At 39.0% G+C, this 16,373-nt stretch overlaps 2 protein-coding genes across 3 annotated transcripts; both read left to right on the top strand.

Annotated features, from left to right (window-relative positions):
• The first annotated feature begins 2,037 nt into the window (after positions 1 to 2,037).
• Positions 2,038 to 8,079, top strand: LOC111217604 (dehydrogenase/reductase SDR family member 7C-B-like). Of its 2 annotated transcripts, none has more exons than XM_022739551.1 (7): positions 2,038 to 2,159; positions 4,431 to 4,608; positions 4,728 to 4,840; positions 4,976 to 5,186; positions 5,275 to 5,367; positions 6,094 to 6,249; positions 6,797 to 8,079. In XM_022739551.1, exons 2-7 carry the CDS (start codon positions 4,446 to 4,448, stop codon positions 7,000 to 7,002), a joined length of 942 nt encoding a protein of 313 aa, XP_022595272.1. In that variant the 5' UTR covers positions 2,038 to 2,159; positions 4,431 to 4,445; the 3' UTR covers positions 7,003 to 8,079. The 2 variants fall into 2 exon arrangements, with proteins under 2 accessions (XP_022595272.1, XP_022595273.1); XM_022739552.1 differs by having other exon boundaries at positions 4,412 to 4,608.
• A 675-nt stretch (positions 8,080 to 8,754) lies between these two features.
• On the top strand, positions 8,755 to 15,740 carry LOC111217712 (suppressor of SWI4 1 homolog). The gene is made up of 14 exons (XM_022739696.1): positions 8,755 to 8,947; positions 9,269 to 9,439; positions 9,697 to 9,798; positions 9,904 to 9,954; positions 10,153 to 10,323; positions 10,535 to 10,611; positions 10,953 to 11,060; positions 11,204 to 11,327; positions 11,417 to 11,495; positions 11,686 to 11,815; positions 11,908 to 12,065; positions 12,168 to 12,581; positions 13,283 to 13,343; positions 14,668 to 15,740. The coding sequence occupies exons 1-14, from the start codon at positions 8,933 to 8,935 to the stop codon at positions 15,605 to 15,607; spliced, it is 2,601 nt and encodes an 866-aa protein (XP_022595417.1). The 5' UTR covers positions 8,755 to 8,932; the 3' UTR covers positions 15,608 to 15,740.
• Positions 15,741 to 16,373: the final 633 nt, after the last annotated feature.

Below are 16,373 nucleotides of genomic sequence, written 5' to 3'. Positions count from 1 at the left end.
GAGCAATCTGTTGATTATTAAAGAGAAATATTGCCAGATTCACTGATAATGAAAGTAATTGTAAATTTCAGCCTTAAACATCCCTTACGATATTATAATATTATTTTGCTATGTGTTAACTGACACACAGAAAAAATAAAGCAGTTTAATAAAACATAGCTTCACAACAAACGACCAGATTATAAACTAAAACAGTGAAGGTCCAAAGATATGAAATAAACCTGGGGCTTTTGGGGCACCTGAGCAGTTGCCTGTTTTGCCATGTTGGTAATCCAACTTTGCACGAGAGAGGTTACAGATCATACTAACAAAAAACAGCTATGATAAAAAGCAATTAAAAAATACATAAATAAAATAAACAGATGTAAGCTAGTGCTGAGACCTTCATACCAACTGAAATGATACAGGAGTTAAAAAAATATTACATAAAAAAAGTAGACTGCAAGTAAAAAGGTTATTAAAGTATAAATAAGTATAATGCCTTAAAAAGATGATCCTGTTGAAAATCTTTGCAGAATAGAGAAAGGAATTTGCACATAAACACACACCGATTACCCACCAGACTAAATTTTCTGCATAGTAGCTTTGTAGTTTGTGCATAGTAGCCTACATAAGGTTTGATGCATAACAGGACCTGCAGCCATGACACGTTTTATGCTTTTATTGTGATGATGTCAACATCCGGGTACCCTTTCCAACTTTTATAACTTTATAGACAGGATTTTTCGAGCCTCTAATTTCTTCTCTGTCTGTCTCTCTCGCTCTCTCTCTCTCTCTCTCTCTCTCTCTCTCTCTCTCAAACACACACACACACCCATGGACAACCCTAGTGACTGGGTCTCATCAGGTGTCCTGCTTCTTCGTAATTTTTTGCCATTTTCAGAAAGCAGAGTAAATTATCTTTAATTCACTCACACCTACAACAGTGAACTTTGTCAGTATACTGTATAACTATGTTGATATATTAAACATACACTAAAAAGAAACGACTTTAAATGTATTTAATGTAAGTTTAAATAAAGGGAACACAACTTTAATAACATGAAATTAAAGATGCACAAAAAAATGCAAAAACAAGTCAGGTTTTTTATTATTTATTAAAAAATCATTTATATTACTGTTATTTACAACGCCACAATTTGTAATTACCTTGTATTAGTATTGTGCACAAAGACTATGGGACAAAGATGGAACTGGAGCATCTCAAGTCTGGATCAATGACCCAGGAGCCCCCATATGCTCCAGGTTCACCCCACATCATTTGGGTCGACAATGATTTGATAAAAACGCAGATTTGTTTGAAATTTGTTCAACTGACACACAATATAAACTCTTACAGGTTCTACGTCCTCCATGTTGAGTGGAAATCTGGTTTTAAGACCTAAATTAATTCTAAATTTATATTGAGCTCATCAGTCTTATATTTGTGTTTTGTCAAACTGCTTATATTTTTCTTATTTGTCAAGTTATTAACGCACAGAAAACCTCAGGCAAAGTGTTAATCCATCATAGGAGAACTGTGAGGCTGCGACAGACAATTATTTTCATCATTAATAAGTCTGACAGCTATTTTCGTTAATAATCAATTGATTGTCTATAAAATGTCAGAAAAAAAGTGAAAAATGCTCATTATTATTCCCTGAAGCCCAAATTACACAAAATGTTTGGTTGTTGAGCACCAGCCACCACCAAAAATAAAAAGATGTTAAATTTACTAAGCAGGAAAATAAGCAAAAATTCACATTTTGTTTCAATTTTTGAAAGTGAATTCTTTTAAAGGGCATTTTGGTCACACACATCCCACCCTCAAGACTCAACGCTTAATACAAACATCTTTGCCAGTGCATGATTCCAGTAAAGCTTGTTTCTATTATCTATAATCTATTAGCCAATATCTTTGACCTAAAGGAAGCTGTACGGCAGCCAAGTCAAACACCTCCATTCTAAACGTATCATGTTGACAACATGCATGGAAAATAACTGACTCAGCTGTGCTGCTATTAAAAGACCTCAAATCCCAGAGTATTGCTGCGGCAGGCGGGTCGGCTGGCTCTCATGTCGGAGGAGCTCTGTGAATGAGCTGCTGAGGTGAGCAGCTACAGCTCCTCAGGAGAGGAATTAAACCCCAGTCCAGGATACCTGCAGAGGCCTCAGAAGCAGTAAGTGCTGGCTGCTACTTCATTTCTTGTAATATCGAGGTCAGTCAGTCAGAAATGAACTGCTGTTCTTGTGCAAAGTGCAGAGACACTGTGCAACAAACTGGAGGATTTTGACACTTTGATTTAATCTTTAATTCCGTGCTGAACAGTTGCAGCATGAAATAAAAAGTGAAGTTATTTCCTTTGTGTTGATGGATGTCTTGACTTTGTTGTGGAATAATGTGACTAGTACTCTGTGACATTGAGCCTTTGTGAGAGATACAGTATCTATTTCTAGGGCAGTTTATATTTAGAAGGCTCCTCTTGGACAAACAGCTGGTGCTTGGCATGGTAAACCTAAACCCAAAGTTCATCTTCAGATTTTCCTGCTGGACACAACGAGAACATGTGACTGTCCTCTGTCTCTCTGGTATCTATAATCTGATGACAAAAACTAGCACTGTCCAGCAGGCTCTGACAGACAATGCTCTATGTGAAGGAAAGTTTGACTCTGCCAAATGATTATGAAAGATAATCTGTAACTCAAACGCAATGAGTTCATGAACAGATTATGAGGAAATGAGCCCCTGGGCACAGACAATACAAAAGACCCCCCCCCCTTCTACAGAGGAGCAAAGCCCCCCAAACAGAAAGATACTCGTGGCTGCACTTCATGTCTCTCTGTGGTCGTTTTGCATATTTTGATAGTTGTTTTGCACGTCTTTTGAGGTATTATGTGTCTCTCTCTCTGTAGTTATTATACTTTTAGTCATTTTGTCTCTTTGTTGTCATTTTGTACTTTCTCTGTGGTTGTTTTGTGTCTTTTAATATTTGTTTTGCTTGTCTTTTGAGTTATTTTGTGTCTTTTGTAGTCATTTTGTGTTTCTTTCTGTGGGTGTTTTGCATGTCTTTGCTGTCATCTTGTATCTTTTTTGTTGTTGTTGTTTTGCATCTCTTTGGAGTTGTTTTGTGTCTTTGTAATAGTTAATTCATACAGCACTTTTCAAAACAAAGTTACTAAGTCTTAGTTATCTAAAATATTTAAGATCTGGAGATTAAAAGCTAGTTCAAAATTAACATTTTAAAGCTTATAATAACCAAATGCTTTATACATATAGTGTTTTTCTGAACATGCTTGGATTTCTGACACAGTTTTTACAGGAGAAACTACAAAAATGAGCAGCTCAAAATAACCCAAACTAGCCTAAGAGGGTGCTGGAGGAAGGATGAACCAATCATATTTGATCCAATTAAGTGGCAGATTTTCAGTCAAATCTTTGTTTCAGTTTTATCATTTGTGAATGTGTTTGTACCTCATGAGACACTGTCTGTGTATCTTATATGTAGGCTATATAAATATCCAAGTATACTGTATCTTGTTGGCACAAATCTCACAGAGAGACATTAATGATGTGGTATTTACCCTTTACTCTTCGTTTTGCTTTCATATGTAAGAACACCGTTAAAAAATATCTTGTCTGTTTTTGTTTCAGAGTTGTATAATAAAGCTAGATTTAAAAATGGTTGTAGAGGGTGAGATGGATCCCAATGTTACAGAGCCGGAGAGCTTCTGGGTATGAAACGCTCCTTTTTCTTGTAAATCACATGGTTCATTAGATCCTTAAATGGTTTTTGACATCCCATCCCATCTCACCTGCTTAAAAATCAAATCATCTTCCATCTAAAGAGTATTTTTACATCCTTAAACATGCTTTAACAACAAAAATCCTATAGCTAACCACAACATTCATGATGGTAATGTCAACACTGGTGGTTTATAGGATTTTTGTTTATCCTTTTTTTAAAGGAATATTAGCTTATTTGCTTTCTTAGCGAAACTCGATAAGAAGATTGATACCACTGTCACATCTGTACGGTAAATATGAAGCTAACACAAGCTCACTAATTAACATCATGTCTTATCTTGTTTAATTTGTACAAAAACTTAAGTGTGAAAACTACAATGGCCAAGAAATGGCCCAACCCCCCCACCCCCCCACCCACCCCCTTACACTTTGATTTTTGTACAAATAATATTTAATCTGTTAACTAGTGAGCTCTAGAATTGCTGGTAGAAGCCAGGATAGCTTTTTCCCTCTGTTTGCAATCTTTATGCTAAGCTAATCTGAGCGGCTGCTGGCTGTAGCTTCATAGACAGATATGAGAGTATTATTGGAAAGCAAATAAGTGTATTTCCCAAAATAGTGAACTTTTCCTGTCATGTTTTAATGTAAACATTTACAAAGACATTCCCTTTTGCATTTTTAATATAGAAATATAATATTTTCTCAGCATATCTTCCAAGAGATGGACCCAGCATGGACCACCACTGTGCTCCTGGTGCCCTGTGTTGTCGTGCTGACAGCTGGATTTTTCTACCTCTATGATTTCATTATTGGTCTGTTGTCAAAAACATCAGTACGCAACAAGGTGGTGGTTATAACTGACGCTCTATCTGGGGTTGGAAAAGGTAACATAAACGTACTTTGCTGTTTCATGAAAAAAAAAATCATCTTGTATCTTTGAACCTAATTTGATTTCACAGTTGTTCTGTCTTGTTATAAACTTCTTTTGGATTTGCTGATGAAGAATGCGCAGGTGTGTTTCACAAAGGAGGAGCGAGGTTGATCCTCTGCGGGAAAAGCTGGGAAAAACTTGAAGAACTTGCTGACGATTTGGCGAACGCCTCAGACCCCACTGTAGTAAGTATGTAGTGGAGTAGAAATACAAAGGAGCATAAAAAGTAAATACTCAAGTAAAGTACCTGAAAACTTAAGTAAACGTAAGTACTTTCCACCACTGTAGACCTCCTTACGATCACTGTTTCTCCTCCTCAGACGTTTCCTCCTAAGCTGGTGCTGCTGGATTTCGGAGATATGGAAAGCATGCCTGAGGTGATCGCAGAGATCCTGGACTGTTACGGCTGCCTTGATGTTCTCATCCTCAACAGCAGCATGAAGGTCAAAGCACCTGCACAGAGTCTGTCTCTGGAGATGGACAAGTTACTGATGGACAACAACTACTTTGGACCGGTCACACTGGCTAAAGGTAGAGGATGGAAACACATGGGACTAGACGTCCAGCTGCAGAAGAATGATAGTGCCGTCACATTTCTTTTGCTGCTTTTCTGTCTCAGGTGTACTGCCCTCCATGATCTCAAGGAGAACTGGTCACCTGCTCCTGGTCAACAGCATTCAGGGGAAACTAGCTATTCCTTTTCGCACTACATGTGAGTTTAAAGGTTTATGAAGGGAAACACAGGGGACATTTTTTTTTAATTATAATTTGTCCAGTACTTTAATTTATGACCAAAAGTCTGCAAAACTAATGACATCCCCATCGTTTTCATCTGTACTTTTGTGTCAAGTGCTTGTTAGCATGCTAACATGCCAAACAAGATGGTAAACATGCATAGTTTGTTCATTTAGCTCAAAGCACTGCTGTAGACTCTTACTCTTGTTCCTGGACAGATAATGGACACCTGTGCACAAACAAGTACAGGGGCCCCCAACCCCTCCTATGTATGATGCTTGATTTGTGTCTCTTAGTGGTTGTTTTGTCTCTCTTTGTGGTGATTTTTAGTGTCTTCCTAAGATAATTCCCAAGTGAAGACAAGGGGCCCTTTGACCTCTCAGGTCTCTGGGTCTGCGCCCTATAAGCCCCTTCAGTAATCCATCCATGCCTGTTACACTTGAGTTATTGGGTTTATTTGGACACTAGAAAATTCAGTAATACAAAAAACATACAATAAAGATTAGAGTAGCATATGTGATGAATTTAAAAAATGAAAACAAATCCTAATGTACACCCAAACAGGACATCAGCAGAGCTCATACAGGCAAATAATGTTGGGGTGGGGTGTGGATGGCTGTAGTATAAGATGCTGCATTTGCTTGTCAGATCTGAAATTTGAAACCTGTGCAGAGTTGGGAATTGAGGTGTGTTACCTTTTCAGATGCAGCCTCCAAACATGCGGTTCAGGCCTTCTTTGACTGCCTGAGAGCTGAGGTGGAAGAATATGGAATATCCGTCAGCACCATCAACCACACCTTCATCAGTCGCTCTGCGTCTGACAACACACAGGCAGCCTCCTCTAAATCCATCTGGTCATGTGAGTGAAATCAGAGGAAACCCGACAGCAGTACAATCTCATGTTATTTAGCAACATGAAGTGTCTCTGCAGCTACAGGCCAGTCTGATTGATTGATTGATTTTGCCCTCTGGTCCAGCAACATTATCAGGACCAAATTTTCCCTCGAATGCTTTGGTTCATTACAAATTAGCAGACAGATTTGACGCTCATTCTCAGTACTTTGCTTTGAATATTTATGGTCCAGAGAGGATAAATACATAGTGACCACACAGACCATCAGGCCCCAGATTTAATTTGTGATCACTGATTAAACTGAAATGGTCGGCCAGGAGGATATAGAGATGAGAAATACAAATTAACACTGTGGTGCCACCAAATTCTGAAGGTCATCTTCCTTGCAGGGCATATAAATATTCTTCATGAGACGGCATCATAAAGATATATACATATATATACTGAATATATAAAGTGGAAACTCTGGTTATGTTTAAGGGTGAGATAATGTTAATAAATAACAGCTGTATTATTTGCCTTATTATTTCTCTCCTCACCTCTGTCTCCGCAGTGTTGTACACTAAGAAGCCCCTCGGCGTTTCTCCAGATGAGGCAACCACTGAGATCGTCAAGACTTTAAACAACAAGAGGAGAGAGGTGGTAATTGCTCCCTCGCTCCCCAAGGTGGCCATCTACGCCAGATCTTTCTTCCCTAATGTTTTCTTCGCTGTGATGGCTGCAGGAGTGAAGAGCGCTGCTGCCTCGGAGAAGATGTAGCACTGTAGTGTATACAGTATGCTGCCGTACACTGAAACAACATGGGTATACTTATGATTTAAGTAATATTTATGACCTGTTGTTTGTGTGGATTCATGTTTTATCCTGTTTTTCCATTAAATTTCTGAGCTACATTGAAAATGTGAGCCCTCAGATTGTATTGAAACCATGTCGAGTGTGGCCTTTACTGAACAGGTCTGAGTTGTAACGACACCTCAGATGTATAGTTATTTTTTCCATTGTTTCTCCATCACTAAGATTTGTTTTCTGTTTATTTTACAGTTTAACAAACTTACAAAAAAGTGATCATCAAAGTGCACAATTTGCATAAAAGTATTCCAATTAGGAAGAAAATGCTGCATTTGTTCTTGTATTTGTGGAAGTCATTATATTAAGAATATCATTAATCAGATATCTTATTTAATCATATATTTCTATGCTGGGTTTTTTTGGTTGTTTGTTCTGGTTTTTTTTAGTTAATCTAATTTTAACAATAGTTTATGCTGGCACCAAATCCACATATGCTAAATGAAAAACTGCTAACAATTTATTTTACATGCCTGTAAATTCCTGTTTATTACCACATGATCTATGGTATCTGGTGTAATTACAAGTAAAATAGAAAGTGATCAGCTAGTACACTTGTTTTGAATGCTAGACAACACAACCCTGACACTTTAATTCAGAGGACAACAGATGAGCTGAACGAGCAAAATGTGGCACGTGACATGCTGCAAAAATCCCCAAACTGCAGCGATAGGTGAAGGTAAACTGCAAGTAAAAGTCCAACAGCAGCTATGCACGAAGCTCAAGTTACCAATAAATGATAATCACAACATTCATAAACATACAGTTCATTTATTTGAAAGCAATACCAATGCAACTCAATAGAAATGACCAGAGGTAAGATTTAAAGAATACAATAAGTGATAAGATGCAAAGAGACAGGAGTCTGGTAGTTACAGCAGAGATGCAACCAGCTGGGGGTATCAATGCAGACCAGTGGACTTAAGACTGACAGGGCATAGATGACATAAAAATCCACTGTTATATGTCGCATTCAGTGTTATTGGAAACTTTGGGATCTCCCACTATTGTGAGTGTAAACAATGGTTGATCACACAGCAGGGATTTGTAAAATACATAAATAAATTAAATTAAATGAAGTTTGTATGACTACATTTTAATGTGTGTGTAACCGTGCCAAACAACGGGGAAAGTTGTTACCTTGTGTTTGGCCCCTTCCTGTTGACCCTCCGTTTAGACAGGGAAATGAGGAAAGTTGATTAAAAGGAGAGAGAAGAGGTCATAATATCAAGATTAAGAATAGGACACAGCAACCTGCAAAGCACACTTCATGTGATAGAGAAAGATCTAATCGCTCTCTGTGAGAAATATCAGGCACCAGAAACTGTAGAACATCTCCTCACCAAAGGCAATAGATACACATCAGAAAGGCAGGGTATGATGGAGGAAACTGAAAGATTGGAGATCACAGGAGGACAGATGAGGAATAACGGAGTGGGCTTCAAGTAAACAGGGGAGAAGATGCTTCAACAGGACTGTCAGAAAAGATTTAGTAGACCGGACATTGTAGGAGCTCACAGATTCTGAAAGATGGCAGTAATGTAACTAGTTGGGTGCCAGCTGCCGTTAAACGTCATTGAAGAGGAAGAAGAGGAAGAAGAAGAAGAAGAAGAAGGTATATCCGGATGAGCTAGGAACTACTACCAGACATGTGAGAAACACGGACATATTAGTGTGACACACAGTGAAAGAACCATGTGCAGGGTGTCGGGTTGGATCTGTACTTGAGCTGTTGTAGACACACGTTTGCCGTCATTATGAACGTTATTTCTCTTTGCAGAATAATATAGTGTAGTAACATTTAATGTTGATTTGTTCACCTTCTCTACACCCGCGCTGAATCATGGGGAAATCAAAGGTACGTAACGGTCTGGGCTAACAGATTAGCCTTAGCTTATAATACTGAACAGGCTATTTAATCGTCGTTCCTAGGTGAAAATGTAGCTAACATTAAATAAGTTGTATTTGGTGGTAAATATGTGATGACACTAGTAAAGCTGGTTGCGATCATTTAAAATTGACTATTTTGTTAGCTAAGTTAACGTATAGCATATGTCGGTTTTTTTGTGGGTTTTTTTGTTTTGTTTTTTTTTTACAAAATAAGCTCACTCAGGAATTCGCCCGATTTCACACATATTTATATTGATAATTCATTAATATGTGGATGTCTTGCCTTCAGACCAAGAACCAGAAGAAATCCCGAGCAACAGCCAACCATGTGGCCGAGCAGATCTACGGAGCTGTGCCCCACTCCTTCGTCTTTCATCGGGGTCAGATCGGGAAAAACGTGGGTCAGCTGATCCTGGACGTGCGGAGAGTCATGGAGCCCTACACCGCAGAGTCTCTGAAGGTCCGTCTGTCCGCCTGTTTAAGCAGTACACAACCTCAAGTCGTGGCAGAAGTGGAAGACGTCACAGTGCTGTATTTCACGGAGAAAGATTGATTTGTATACTTGAGTGGCATTGTTGTGCAATATATGCTTAATGTTTCGACTGTAATATTAAGGTTCACCTGAGATGTCCTCGTATCAAAGTGTTTTTGCCTCATGTTGTTTCACACTTACTGTGTCTGACTGAACTGTTTTTTCCTCTTTTTTTCCCCTATCAGGTTAAGAAAAAGAATGTGCTGAAAGACTTTGTGGCCATTGCAGGACCACTGGGAGTGACACACTTCATGATCTTCAGCAAGACCACCAGCAGTATCAACATGGTGAGATCACAGCAGAGCATAAAGAAACAGTTGTTGGAGGACTTTTTTTTCCTCCTCAAGCTTGTACCTTTACCCATATAACAACGCATTTTTTTGTTCTTTCAGAGACTTGCTCGACTTCCCAAAGGTCCCATGCTTCATTTCAGAGTCCTCAAGGTAAATACTGAAAGAACTCAGAAATAAAACATGAGTACAATAGACAGATGGGCCCAGATGATGACATTTTAATATTTGACTGTCAAGTGATGTTTTTCAAAGTAAACGCACTGATGTGCCCAAATTGCCAAAGTCGTTTTTAACTCTTACCTTTTTTTCACTTTTATAAGGACTCTTAACTTTTTTTTTTTTCCTCAGTACTCGCTCATCAAAGATGTGGTTTCATCTCTGAAGAAGCACAGGATGCACGAGCAGCAGTTCACACATCATCCACTACTCATCCTCAATAACTTTGGATCTGATGGCATGCACATAAAACTCATGGCCACCATGTTCCAAAACATGTTTCCTTCCATTAATGTGCAGAAGGTATGTTTTTGCCAGCCTAACTGTTGCATCACTGTCATTTGAGAGACTTGAGGTTTAAAGCCTTGTTGGCATGATGAAAGTATAGTCTTCTGACTTCCCCTGAAGATTTGTCAAAAGTAAACGCTTTCTGACTTTTTAAGGCTCGAACGATTCAGCATTTTGAAAATTAAGTCTGAGTTCTAGTGATCAATGTGGATTTTTATTTTCTCAGGTAAGCCTCAACAACATCAAGAGGTGTGTGCTGCTGAATTACAACCCAGCGTCTCAGGAGATAGAATTTCGACATTAGTAAGTACATTTTTTTTTTGTCAGAAATGTTAAAGTATCATTGTTTTCTCAGTGTTTTCAAGTATTAGAATTGTTGTTGCAGTATTTCCTAGTTTTTAAACCAAACTATTTGAGTGGTAGATTGACTATAAGATTGAAGAAATGGATATTCAGGCCAAATCACCCCACTCTACATGGGTGTAATGCTGGTTGGGCTCAGATGATGACAAATCACAACTTGACTGTTCAGTGATGTATGTTCAAAGTAAACGCACTGATGGGCCTCCACACGATAACCAGATTTCTGCAATTTATTGATTAGATGTCAAAGTGACCCAAATGATGTTGTTCCCAACCTGCAGCAGTCTGAAGGTCGTCCCCGTCGGCATGAGCCGTGGAGTCAAGAAGCTGATGCAGGAGAAGTTCCCCAACATGAGCAAGTTTGAGGACATCAGTGAGCTGCTGATGAAGTAAGGTTCTTGAGAAGGTATAATTCTTGTGGTCCCGAGGACGAAGGGCGCCACACGTCCAGTCCGTAGCTGTGCTAACATCTGCAGAACTGTGGATGTGGGGTTGTGTCTTAACCGCTTTGTGCTCTTCTAACCGCTCTCAGAGGGGCGAACCTCTCAGAAAGTGAAGCAGAGCAAGATGGGGAGCACAACATCACCGAGCTGCCGCAGGTCTACTCTGGGAGAGGCAACATGGCATCCCAACAGAGTGCGGTTCGTTTGACCGAGGTGAGTATTGCAGAGGGAGCGTTGCTTTTAAAAACGATATTTCGATGCTGCTTGGATGGAAGCCGAATTTTGCATCTTGGTCTCCTCAGATTGGTCCTCGCATGACTCTGCAGCTGACGAAGATCCAGGAAGGCATGGGAGAAGGGAACGTCCTTTATCATGCTCTCGGTGAGTCATTCAGCGTTCAGTCATCTTTGAACTTGCTGCTCAGGTGTACATGATGACAAAATGAGTATGATTTTTATGATTTCTCTCTAAAAGTAAACGCTTACTGATACATCTTGAGCTTACCTGGCTCTGTCTACACCTGGCACAAACTGCTCTTTAATGGGAGTTTTGTTGTATGCTACATTTGCAGTCTCAAAGACAGAGGAGGAAATACAGGAGATCCTGAACAGGAAGGAGGCTCAGTTAAAGGAGAAGGAGGATCGGCGGAAAAAGCAGGCGCAGAATGTTGCTCAGAAAAAAGAGAAACGAGAAGAGCACAAGTAAGCTGGCCTTAAAGATGATTGAACTCCTCCGCCATATCAATGTTTCACTTGGTCGAAGTGTAAACCATCTCCCCCCCCTCTTCTAACAGGAAAAACAGCCTGGAGGGCATTAAGCGGAAACATGCTGAAGCTGAAGAGGACAGTGAGGTGGAGGATCCCGGCATGCAGGACGATCAGGAAGTTGCCGCTGAATCTGATGATGAGGTGGAGTACTACAGACAGGCTGTAGGACTGGAGCCAGATGAAGGTGAATAAAACTAGCGAACTATAAAACATTAGCCCACAGATCTTGTTTTGAATGTATTTGTTGACCAAGACTGTTTTTTTTTTGTTTGTTTTTTTTGTACAGACATGTTCCCTAGTGCCAAGAAGAGGCGGAGCTCAGAAAAGTCTCACGGACCTGCCAAGAAGAGGAAGCTGTCCTCTGGTAAATCATCGAGAAAAGACAGTGATGCTAAATCGCCAAAGAGAAACGGTCCAGGAGGACAGCACAGAGACAACATGGGAAAAGGATGGAAGAAATCCGGGGACAGGGAGAAAGCATTTGGAAAGAAAATGAATCCTGGAGGAAAGACATTCAGAGGCAAGAAACCTGGCGATAGAGAAAATAAATTTGGTGGGAAGAAGAAATTTGAAGGGAAAAAAACATTTGGTGGAAAGAAAAATAAGGACAAAACATTCAAATCTAAAGGTCAGAAAGGCAAGCCGGGCTTCAAGAAAGGTGCTGGAGCGAAGCAAGGATTCAAACAGAGGAAGGGAAAAGGTTGAACTTGCCCTTCTCTCTGGACTCGGACACTGAATGTGTTATTGCGCTGAAGCGCCAGAATGGCAGCAAGCATCCATTTGCCATCAGTGCCTCAGCCTGTGAAGGCGTCAGCCACCGGTGATGGTTGTTTTTGAGACTGTTTGTTGCTGAAAATCAGTATAGAAGAAAGTTCTTTATTTTCACACTATGATTTAAATGTTGAAAATGTACTTGTTTTAATAAATTGTTAAAAAAGATTCTCTTGTCAACTTCATGCATGATTTTATTCTTTTTCAGGGAGCCAGTTCACTCATGGGATTGATGAGCTAATTTCAGGGTGTCTTTTGTTCTTTCGTTTATAACTTTCCTTTCTTTATCTGTAATTAACCAGAACCACGAAATAGAATTGAACAATTCATTGAAATATCAATCACAATATAGCCAAGTAAAATGTGTCACAACATAGCATAGATGAGGCGTTGTGGTGCTACAGGGATGTCCCAGCCAAAGAATCATTAACCAGATGTCAGAGAACATGCCTGTGCGGTATGGACCTCAGCAAAAACCACATCATCAAAAAAAAAAAAAAATTTCTGCATATAGGTCATCTTTTTTTTTTTTTGTTGGTTCTTTATCCGTTTGTATTTTAATGTACACATGTTCTTATCAACAAACCCACATCTTTGTCTTTAATGTGTCTTTTATTGTGATGTCAACAGGTGCCTTCATTATAGATGGTCGATTGTTCAAGATGATGTACATGGGGAAAGTAAGAACCTGGTAAGTATGATTGTAACTTGCAAATGTTCCTTATCTGTTCTTCAGCAGTGTCTTCACGGAAGGATTAAGTTTTAAGTAGCAATAAAAACACAGGTTCCAGTATTAAATAATTAGATAAGAACTAAAACGGTACAGGAAAGGCTAGAATTTCAATGGTAATAGTGTTAAAAATAAAATGACGGGTAATGTTATTGAATTATTGAAGTTAGTTGACTTTTGTCAACTAAACATCCAGAGGAACGGATCTGAGCAGTTTGACCAGATTTAAAAGCTACAGACAAAGCACAAAATGTAAGTCTTTATCACTTGTACTGTTATTAAACCAAAGGATTTGTGTTTACGTGAATATCTATATATTATTATATTATCAAATATATTTCCGTTATTTACAGAAAAATAACTTTTTTTTTCTTTTTTGCTGCGAGCGGACATGATTGATGGAGATAAGAGATTACAAAGATTAGACTGTGGTTTGTCAGAAAACCCAAGACAGAAACACCGATATAAAGATATGCCCACACACACACACACACACACACACACACAAAGTTCCTATACGGTCAAAAGTGTGATAGTAACGTGTGCAATTTTTGTATTTCAGTATTCTGCATATTCACTTCTGTACGCAATACTTATGAGGAAGTGGAGGTTTGAGATGCCCGCCTAAATATAGCCTGGTGTAGAACCTCAAACCATTACAGTGGCGGCTGTTTCCGACCTTCTGGCTACAGCCAGAAGGTCGGAATATGTGAGAGGTCTTATAACACCTCTCACATATTAACACACTTGACCATGTCTCACGCAGCCTGGCCTATGATAACCGCTGAAAGTGTAGGCTATTTATGCACACGTTGTTTTGCAAATGCACGACATTAGTGTCATCAGAGTTTGCTTCTTCAAATTGCGAAATTTCTGCAGTGGGTAAGGGGAACTAAGGAGTTTGTGCGCTTCACATCTCATTCGCATATATCAGCTGAGGTCACATTGATAGGTGAGAATCTTGAGCAGGCTTTTAGAACAGATAACACACCGGAAATGAACACTTGAAGTTTCTTTCTCACACTACAGTGCACTGCAAAATCTGCTATTCGGTAAGTGGAGGCAACATTTTCTAGTTATGTAATAACGTTTGGTTTTTTTTTTTTTTATGTAACATTTTCTAACAAGTTAACATTATATAAGTGTACAGGCTATGTTTAAAAGTAACCATAGAAATCTAATATGAAGTGATGTGATCTAGATGAAGTGCAATGAACTCACATACTTCCATTTACAGATACTGCACAGCACAAACTGTATGAAAGCAGCTTGATAACTAAATGTCTACTGAAAGCAAGATGGTGAACAATTTCTCCCACTGTGAGAAGTTTCAAATAGCCCTGCTGCCCCCACTGTTTGGGATTGAGTTCATCGTGGCCCTGGCAGGAAACCTGTTTGCCCTGTGGCTACTGGTGGTCAGAGAGAGAAGAAACTGGCACACTGGTGTTGTGCTGTCTTGTAACCTGGCCATCAGTGACCTGCTGTATGTCCTGACCCTGCCTCTGCTTGTTGTCTACTACAAAATGGAGAAAGATTGGACTTTTGGTGTCACTGCATGTAAAATCGAGAAGTTTCTTTTCACCTGCAACCTGTATGTGAGCATCTTCTTCATCATGGCGATAAGTGTAAACCGATGTGTGGCCCTCATGTGTCCATTCTTTACCCGATCCTACATAGAGCCTGCCCATGCCAAAATCATCAGTGTCATCATCTGGATCATCGTGGGAGTCATTTCCTGCCCTGTGTTGAAATTTGCCACCATTAAGCCAAATAATCCTGCTAATAACACTATGTGTGTGTCCTTCTCTGATGAGACAGAAAACCCTCACTTCATTTACAAAGTGTTTCTGTCTGTGTTTGGATGTTTTGTTCCCTTTCTGGTGACTTTCACTTCTTACTGTATGGTAATTTGGGTGGTGTGGAGAAATGTCAGTATAACCACGCTGGAGAAACGCAAGGTAGCTCTGCTGGTCACATCAGTTCTTGTGTTATATGCTGTTTCCTTTGTGCCTTACCACATCTTTCAGACCTATCACCTGTATCTGAGAATCAAAGATCCAACAAACTCTGCCTGTTGGACCTACAACATGTACCAGGTGTCCAAGGGACTGGCAAGTCTGAACATGTGTATCCACCCAATCCTTTACATGGCTTTGTTTGACAGTATAAGAGTAGCTTGTTGTGGGAAGAGCCCAGAGGAAAACGGTGGTGTAGTGATGAAGTAGAGCTACTGTATGAAACCTTTTCTGTCAAGCACATCCTTATTGCATGTTGAAAAATTTTTAATCTACACAGATATACACAGATATACACAGATATTCTTTCTGCTCTAAATTCTTGAGTTGTTTTTGATATTGTCAAAAGTTAAAGTATATTGTATTATTAACTACGAAACATAATGTCTAATAAAAATGTCTTTGTTGCTATAATGTGTCTGATTTCAATTTTAAACACATTTTATTATCATCTTCTTGATCAACTTCCTGTCTGATCCTGTAGATATTTACATACTTAATTTAACAAGAAAAGCAAAAAAAGATGATAAAATTATTCAAACAATCAATCAATTATTAAAGAGAATTATTGTCAGAGTATTGGTAGTAAAAATAGTTGTTGGTTGCAGCCTTATGGTACTGCTATGATGGAATAATACAAGGTCTTCTGTGTATTAATTACTTGACAGAAACAAACAAATTAAAGCAATGGATATAACACAACTTTAATTCTAATGAACCCTGTGTAAACTAAAAACAATTATGGTCATAAAATTAGATTTTGTCTAGCTGATATTGTACTTTAGGTACAAAGTTCTAACTTTGTAATCAATCAAATCATGCACATCTGAATGATATGACCTAAACCTGGGGTGCTGCTTTGCCAGGAGTCCAACGTTGAAACTCTCTGATTATGTGATTGATGATATTTTAATCTCAATATTAAGCGAATATATTATTTATGTTTTCACATTGCTATCAGTCCCACCCATGAAAT

The sequence above is a fragment of the Seriola dumerili genome, unplaced genomic scaffold, assembly GCF_002260705.1.
Source record: "Seriola dumerili isolate Sdu_G_001 unplaced genomic scaffold, Sdu_1.0 BDQW01000044.1, whole genome shotgun sequence".
In the NCBI taxonomy this organism is placed as follows: Eukaryota; Metazoa; Chordata; class Actinopteri; order Carangiformes; family Carangidae; genus Seriola; species Seriola dumerili.
This window is presented reverse-complemented; position numbering and strand designations above follow the sequence as displayed.